Source organism: Miscanthus floridulus, chromosome 8 (genome assembly GCF_019320115.1).
Source record: "Miscanthus floridulus cultivar M001 chromosome 8, ASM1932011v1, whole genome shotgun sequence".
Classification (NCBI taxonomy): domain Eukaryota; kingdom Viridiplantae; phylum Streptophyta; class Magnoliopsida; order Poales; family Poaceae; genus Miscanthus; species Miscanthus floridulus.
This window is the reverse complement of record NC_089587.1, coordinates 48632181-48641404: the sequence shown is the minus strand read 5'-3', so window position 1 is coordinate 48641404 and position 9224 is coordinate 48632181. Positions and strand designations below refer to the sequence as shown.

General features: G+C 47.4%; 1 protein-coding gene across 1 annotated transcript; it reads left to right on the top strand.

Annotated features, from left to right (window-relative positions):
* Window positions 1–8783: 8783 nt before the first annotated feature.
* Window positions 8784–9224, top strand: LOC136469014 (uncharacterized). The gene is made up of 2 exons (XM_066467371.1): window positions 8784–8948; window positions 9087–9224. The coding sequence occupies exons 1-2, from the start codon at window positions 8784–8786 to the stop codon at window positions 9222–9224; spliced, it is 303 nt and encodes a 100-aa protein (XP_066323468.1).

Here is a 9224-nt window from a genome sequence, read left to right as displayed (position 1 = left end):
TTATAAATTCTTTATGGAATGACATGTTTAGAACCTTGTCACTCTTTCTAATCGAACTCCTATGTTTTTCTTAGGTTCCAACTAAATTTTCATTCTTGTAGTTTCTTAATTTGTAATCCATATATATTCAAGATATCTACGTATTTTATTCGTACCATATTTCTTTATTCTATGTTTTAAGAACCTGAGATTCGAACAAGACATTCAATTTATTTGTGCCCTATACTAAGGGCTTGTTTGGAACTACTCCACCAACTCTATTGTGGGGCAACTCAAAAAAATCTGAAGTTTATAGAGTACCTTTTTAGATGCTTCACAAACTCTACTTTTTCTTTGGAGTAGAGCTGGTGGAGTTGTTCCTGTTTGGCTAGCAAAGTTGGAAGTAAAGCTGAAAAAAAATTGAGTGGAGCAGTCCCTTACAAATTCTAAATAAAGAGAAGAGACCAAGTAACCCATTAGTACCCATGCTTCTAAAGGATCATACAAACATCTTCCATAGACAATATGCTATCTTTTTGTCTCCATATTTCATAATTTTATATTGAAAACTCTGACTACTAAATAACTTAAATAAAAAGTTTCAGCTATAAAGTTTTAAATTTTTTCAAGCACTATAACTTTAGTATAGAATGTGTCTCCTTGAAGATTGTTGAAAAAATAAAAAATTTGAATATCAAATTATGTGAATTAAAAAAACTATTTGAAACAATAAAAAAAATCTCAAATCAAAAACTTATTAACAACAAACATGTAGATCAGGTCGGTCACTACAACTTTGTTAGTATTAACTATATGTGAACATTCAAAGTCGTTTATAAATTCTAAAATTTGAATTTCAAAATCTATGAATTTAAAACACATATTTGTTACTCTAAATGATTTTAAATTTAAAAAAAAATCTCAACTACAGAGTTGTAGATTGTATTGAGAACAACAATTTTGGTATAGACCATGTCAACATGTGAGGTTGTTTCAAAATTTTAGATTTTAAATTTCAAAATTCATGAACTTAAGACAATATTTGGGACTCTAAACGGTTCAAATAAAAAACTTCTCAACTATAAAGCTATAGATTGCTAGAATTGTGCTACAGGCCCTGTGCCTCATACCGCTGGGTCTTGTAGGGGGGTGATTGGTTGCCCTGCTCGGATCGTCCAAAGGGTCATCCGGTACCACATCATGCACTCTGGCCTTGTTTGGTTCCCTGTCTCGCACCGTTTGCCTGCTTCGTTTCATTCCTTTCCTCCTCTCCATCCCGTACGCCTCCGTCTTCTGGATTTCTCCTTCCCTCGCGAGCCGTGATGACTTGATTCACGCATGGTGCATGGATCCATGTGTCAAACACTCAAAACTCTAATGCATACATGCAACCAAACACAACCTCGTCTCGTGCTGGACCAACAACAAAGACAACCAAACATGACCACCTACACGAACTCAACTCGACTTCTTCCGTCCTACACAGCCTAGCCATCCTAGCTCAAGGCTTGCTCTGCAACCAATCACACCCGTATTGTTACACCTTGTGCTGTCGACCCCATGGCTTGCTAGGTTTCACACTGCCAGGCCCACGCCGTTGAGCCCTACACCACCTGACCTCTACTCCAACATAGAAGACTATGTGGGAGGGCTCGCGCTGGGGTAGACAGCCTAGTGTGTTGCCACCGAGCGAGTGGGGAGTGGGGGACTCACGTAGGGGGAGTTCAAGCAGGAGGTGCCTACTAGCGGGTGAGATAGGAGGAAGTGAGTATGAGAGAGGAGCCCACTAGCGGATAAAAGAGGAGGATGAAGAAGGATGACGAGCAAAGTAGGGGTTCCACAAATGAGGTGCAGACAGACTTGAAATCAGAGCGAACCATAGTTAATACAAAAGTTTGGATCTAAATGGTTTATCGTAATGAGATGGTGTCGAGAATACTAGTACAATTACTGGATATTAATCATATCCGACAGTAATTATCATTGTCGGTTAGAACTTATAACCAACAATGACATCTATCTCTATTAAGAACCGGCGGCGATCGAGAATTCATCGCTGCCAGTTATAAAGCACCTAGTAGGTTATTGGGATAATAAGGTCGGTACTCGGTAGTGTTAGTAGGTTCTGTAGTAATGATACTTGGAATAGTTGCCGATGCCCGAGATGTAGCGTTATTCGTCTCAGAGTAAGGCTAATAATACAACCAGCTGCTGGCTATATGGAAACTTATAACCAATCTATCCGCCTACTCATATAATAGTTAGCCGGCTTACAGCTCACTTGCCTGTCTCACGGAACTTCTTGGTTTTTGTGTATAAGGTTGCTGTAAGCTTACAGCCCGCTTATCTTCTCTCTCCTCCTCCTCTCTCCTCCACGTCAGCATATAGCCCACTCACAGCCCCTTATACACTGTGGCTGTGAATCCTCCAGATCGAAAAAGGCTCTCTAGCTTAGCCCGTTGACGTCGCTTGTCACAACTTTGAAGGGGTCCGTCGTGATGAACCGTTCCCCGTTCCTTGTCTTCATGCTTTGGCCTCTTGCATTCAGACGGTCCGTCCGCGCGTGCGTACAAAATGCCCCGCTAGCTGCTGTATGTACTACAATACAACCTACATCATGGCTGCTGAACCGGTCAATTGCTCTGTTCAGACTTGGCGGTCGTTCTACTCTTGCAGCCTGCTGCTGCAGGGTTTTCTTGAACTATTCTAGACAGTCTCTTTTCTGTTCAAGAAAAAGAAAGAGAATGACTGGCTAGGATACACACATACTACTCTACTCGTATATGAAATGAAATGAAATGCAACAAGACTGAACGGGTCCAACCACTCAACTGGTCTGCTTCGATCCCGGAGTCTGAAGCAACCAACACAACCAGCATCTGAATAGTTGTCAACACTCAACACTCAGCTCCGTGGCCTCCGCGCCGTTGTGCCCTTCCATACGCACCGGACGTGCCTCTGCGCCGCGACCCTCCTCCGGCCTCCCAGTGCGCCTCCGCGTCATCCCTCTGTGTCCCACCCGCAAGCACTCCCGCCGTCAACCCTCCAGTAAGCTGCATCTCTGCTACAACTGTGGGTGCTCATGATTTTTCGTGGAAGGGCTACTACCCTACAAAATCCACACGGAGGCAGGCCATACTCAGAGCCAGCCGTTGTATGGTCGCCTGTGAAGCTTCTCGTCCCTGCTCCAATCAGGCAGTGTCGTTGCTGGCCGCCCGGGAAGCAGCGCTGGAGCGGCCATCCAAGCCTCTCCGTGCTTCAAAGACGTGAATAGTACACGCTAGATGATTCAGTGTGTATGCACTTGTTCATACAAGAAATTGTAAAATCCATAGAAAAGATATGCATCCCTAAGTTCTGAAACTGATTGTCTAGATTTTCTATCTACCGGTATCAGGATTATGCCTAACACATTTGGTATTATGGCTTATTTTCTAATAATTACTTACGGCTTTAAGATATATTATTTCCTCTTTACATACTCACACACTAGCTAATATGTTTCAGATTACACTTAATAAAGAGCTTACCCCTAATTAGATCAGATTATGATAAATCTGAGACAACAGAGTTAGTTGGCCACAAATTTACTTCCATTGTGAAAGTTGTGTGAAGCAAGAGCATAACATAAAAGGGTCTTTTATTTGAGGTCCTAATGATAATTGATAAAAAAAGGAAGACAACCAGCTATGCCAACCTTAAAAAATAACAACTTTGCTATCGTTTCGAAATCAATATCTGAAATGAAACTCACAACATAAAACTCAGCAATATATCCAATAGCTCTCTTGCTGACAATCTCCTGGATTGTGTAACTATTTAGTGCATATCCTGATACGACGATGAACAGTAACCAGTGCGTTTCTATGACATCTACATCTATTTATTATGTATATAGTGATACACTCATCCTTCGTTCAGTGTTCATAATCAATACGCTAAGCCTGGGTAGTCTGCATGTTATGGACTTATGGACTGCTGTTCTTCCCTGAATTAAAGTTGTTATAGTAAGTGTTTTTTGCCAAGTTAAGAGAGAAAATTATGCCTCTTCGCACGGTGTGACCTCTTCTGAACTGAAGTTCGGTTGATCTAGATACTGCCCTAGTTGTCTAGAGCCACGGTGTTACCATCCGGCTAAGTTTTTTTCCCTCTGTTCAGTGGCCCCGTTCGTTTCGCTGAAAAAATAAGCCGAAACACTGTTCTGGCTGATTTGTTGTGAGAGAAAAACACTTGTTCCGGCTGAAAAAACAAGCTAAAAAAGATGGATCATAAGAGAAGTGAACATGGCCACTACAATATATTTTTAGATATTAATTAATATTCTATAGCCCATTCATACCCTAAAGAAAGGCTTTTGTCCACATTAAGATATATACACAATAATATGCTTATCCTTTCTTCTATATGGGTCAATCGGATTTGGACTTCACGACTTTATATATTTGGAAAATCAGCTGTGGTACTTTGTCAGATTAATTGGTTATTGCAACACCAACTAAGTTACAGAAGCCCCGGTTCAGACTCCCCTCGACAGGGTTTGTGCAATAATATTAACATAGCACTCAACCCTTATTAGCGATGCTCGACAATCCACGGGGATGCCAGCGCATACCCTTTTCACGGCAGCTCACTTACTACTTTGGCTAAGGTTCTCACTCTGGTGGCACTATGGTTATTCCCATGCACAGTCAACCAATCTGCTAATCTAGTCTATATAACTTAATTTAAGTAGTGCAATTCACTGAACGGAGGAGTAACAAAATACCATTCAACCACTCAAGTTTTTCCATTGTTCTCAATGAAAGTGAACTACTTTCAGATAGCTCAAATAATATTTCAATGATCCTTATTCATATATTTAAGCATTACATATGAATATTTTGGCTAACACCATTATCTTGATGTCATTTTTTACTATTCTAAAAAAGAGCTGAAGACCAGAAAGAAGACACAAGAAAACTAACCGAGGTACGTATTCATCATTAGCAATTCCTATGAATTCAGGGATTGCCGGCATGCTGTAAATGTATCTATAAATTTATGTAAGAACTGAAATTAGCAATACATAGCTGTATTCATTTATGTAAAACAAAAATTAAATCTACAATTTGAACAGTAGTTAGCTGAATTTTGTTGTGATCAATTGAATGCATGATATTCACCATCCTAGGTATTGATGACATAAGTCGAATGTGCTTTTTAAAATATTTATCCTCACATGGATGTCTCACTAGTATCCGATTTCCAATTCCAATCTTTCTTAGAAAATAGTCATTTAGTATTTGACTAATCATCGAATTTTTATAATATATATCTAGGTTCCTACTTTCCTACCTGTTGAGCTACGGATCTTCTTTTAACAACTGAAAACTAAGACACGTAACACATAAGGATTACTACCTGAAAATAATGCTTTCTCAAGTAATAATCCTACAACTACCATTTTTACTCGTTGATACCTTTTTGAGTAGAATTACCGGGTATCTGTATTAGGGATACCCGAGAAAGGGATCTGAGGACCGTGGACGATAACTCGCCTAGATAATCAATGACGTTTTTCAGTCTCGACCGACCCCGAACGGACGGTTTCCGCCTCGCCAGACTCCTCGGGCACGAGCCTCGTGTCACCCGACCCTGAGGGTACGGGAGACGTCTCGCCCGACCCCTCAGGCGCGGGCTCTGTCTCGCCTAGCGGGGTCCGTGCCACCTCAACCACTACGGGTCCTAGCGTGTGAGCCTGGGTTAGGCCTCTGACACTAGAAGGGGCGCGGGCACGCCTTGACGTGACCCGTGGCCACGACAGGCCACGCCCGGGGGTTCACATCACCAACCGTGATGGGTGCGTGGGTGCTGTGCTGCCTAATCCCCGTAGGGCCACTGACAGGCATGTCGGTTCACCACACCGTCCGCCGGGACGGGATGGAACGCCATGACCAACTGACGACGTCGAGGAATGGCACCAGTGACGAACAGGGCCGCTACGTGAAGCCATCCCTGTCATCATCTATAGGACCGGCGGAACCCACATAAAGGAGATGAAGGACGCCGTGACCCTAGAGGCCTTCTGCTCCCTTGCTTTTCTCCTTTTCTCTCTCTTTCTCTATCTATAACCTACGCCTTCTCCTTCACCTATAAAAGGGGATACAAGACGCCCCGAGAAGGGGGCACAAGCACATAGCTGAACGAGCTCAGCGAGACTGAACTCCGTTCGATCTTTTTATCAGAGACTTGGAACCTTCTCCCTCTCTCGCCCGTTTGTAACCCCTACTACAAACTAGTGTTGATAACACGAGCAGCAGCAGACTGGACGTAGGGACATTTCACCCGAACCAGTATAAATCCTTGTGTCCTCCAAGCACACCATCCGGGCCAGACGCGTAGATACAAATTTACTAGCCGATGGTTCGAAACATTGACAGTTGGCGCGCCAGGTAGGGGTTTTTGCATGTCTCAACGTCCACATCAGGCCTCGGATGGCTAGTCACGACATCAACTGGGTCTCGGTCACGCACGTGCGCTTTGGGAGCCTCAAATTCATCGTCACGATGGAGGGAGAGTTGGCGTAGGCTCCCGCTGCTGTGCAACATCTCCACTCTACCGGCCTCGACACGATCGTCGAGACGCTTGAGGAGCTGCAACTGCATGCGCTGGAGCTCCGTGTCCCTGGGAGCGACCAGCTCCTCGGCTTCGACTACAGGAGGCTGGAGCACCAACTCGACGCCTTCGTGGGACCCGGACCGTCCCGAGAGGCGCTGCGCTGCCTTACTTTCTCCTTCGCCAACGTCATGATGCAACTCACAGGAGGGGAACCGCTCTCCCTAGAACACCTCACTCGGGGCACCCCGGCAGCGTTCCCATTTGGTCTGCGCGATGCTGCGGGGATCGTTGGCCACCTCCTATCGCAGCGCATGCACCCATCCCCTACGAATGACGAGTTCATGGAGATGACCGAATACGTCGTGGAATCTTTTCACGACCTTCTCACAGGAGACTCAGAGTCGCTCTCCGACTCTGACTCCAGCAGGGGGAGCCATCACCCCTCATGAGAATGTTTTGTGGCAGGTACCCCCAAGGGATGTGTCAAAAGCGTCCATGAGGGAGGGGCTACCCCACCAAATGACCTCGATGACGAGGTCGAGGAAGATGCAGGGGCCCTTCCTCACGTGCGGGTGGAACAGCTAACTCCGCGGCACCAGGAGCTCGAGGATGCATGACTCCAACTCGAGCAGGAGTGCCCAGAACTCGAGCTAGAGATCGAGCGCCACGGAGACGGTGGGCATGCACGCGCCATGGCCCATGATGTGAACTGGAGGATCATCAAAGATGATGGAGCTCTCCACACTTCGCCCAGGCAAGCCAAAACATCGCTGCTGTGGCGGCCTTGCTTTGAGGGTTCCCGGAGCCCACGACACCCGAGGATCATTGGGCCCATCGTGAGATCCACACGCTGCTTGAGCGCGCGGCGGTGCAGCAGGCGGAGAGCACGCTGTCTCAGTGACACGAGCTCGATGCCAGTCAGCGCGCGCCCTTAGGGCGACATGTCAGGGACGTGTCTGTACACCAAGCATCGCGCAGCGGCTAGGGGCGCGTCGTGGCCCCAGTGCATGAGCGTCTCGGCCTCCACCGTGATGCACGTAACACCCTAGATGCCTGTAGGCGTGGATGAAGCGATGAGAGAGAGGAAGCCGGCCGCGGCTACCACCCTCGTCGTGGCAGATGCTATGATAGCGGCGAGGACCGAAGCCCGAGCCCCGACCTACTAGGACCTCAGGCCTTCGGCCGGCATGTTCTCAACGCCACCGTCCCACCGTGGTACCGATGGCTCGAGGATTACTGGCTCGCTTGCCAAGTCAGTAGAGCGGATAGTGACAGTTTCATTATCCGCAACCTCCCATTGTTCCTGGCCGATTCGCCACGAACATGGTTGGAGCACCTTCTGCCCAACTGGATTTAAAGTTGGGCGGACCTAAAGGAGATTGTCGTGGGAAACTTCTAGGGCACCTACATGCGTCCTGGGAACCCATGGGATCTCAAAAATTGCTGACAGAACTCCAGGGAAACTCTTCGTGAGTACATCTGGTGCTTCTTCCGGTAGTGCAACAAGCTACCCGACGTCGCCGATGCTGATGTTATAGGAGCCTTCCTTTCCGGGACCACTTGCGAGCCCCTGATTCATAAGCTAGGATAGAAGGGCTCATGAACCACCAAAGAGCTCATCGACATCGCCACCAGCCATGCCTCGAGCGAGGAGGTGGTCAGAGCGATTTTTGACTGTCCCAAGGGCAAGGCGAAGCGGGAGAAGGACATTGGCGAAGGCACCTCCAACCGCCCCAACAAGAAAAATAACAAGCAATGACGCGAGGGCTCGCTCATGGCCGCAACTGACCGCAAGGGGGGTCAGAAGCCCGCCAAGGGTACCCCGAACCACTTTGAGAAGCTGCTCGAAGGGCCATGCCCAAACCATGCCTTACCCATCAAGCACCTATACAAAGACTGCGCCCACATGAAGCTGTTCATGTTCGGTGGCTCCAATAAAGGGGGAGCATAGGAAGGAGCCCAAGCCTATGGTAGACGATGCCGAGGGGAAGGACGGCGGCTTTTCAATGCTGGATGGTTGCCTCATGAAATTCGGGGGGGGGGGGTCGATGGCCTACGACTCCAAGCATCGCCAGAAGCTTGTCCACCACGAGGTCTATGCAGTCGAGCCGGCCATGCCTTCCTTCATCCGATGGTCGCAGTCTGCCATCACATTTGATCAGACCGACCACCCAGAAAGCGTCCCATAGCTGGGAAGATACCCGCTCATGGTCGACCCGAGCATCGGCATGAAGCGGCTCACCAAGGTGCTGGTTGATGGAGACAGCGGCCTCAACATCATGTACGCTAAGACGCTCGACGCCATGGGCATCGATCGATCGCGCATCCGGTCAACCGGGGCGCCTTTCCACGGCATCGTGCCTAGAAAGCAGGTCGTGCCGCTCGGGCAGATCAATCTACCCATCACCTTTGGGAATCTGACCAATTACAGGATGGAGACCCTTACCTTTGAGGTAGTCGGGTTCCACGGGACCTACCATGCCATCCTAGGACGACCATGCTGCATGAAGTTCATGGCCATCCCCAACTACACCTACCTAAAGTTGAAGATGCCGGGTCCACGCAGGATCATCATCGTCGGCACCTCCTTCCAGCGCGCCTACGAGTGCGAGGTCGAGTGCTGCGAACATGCCACGAAAGTGCTCTGA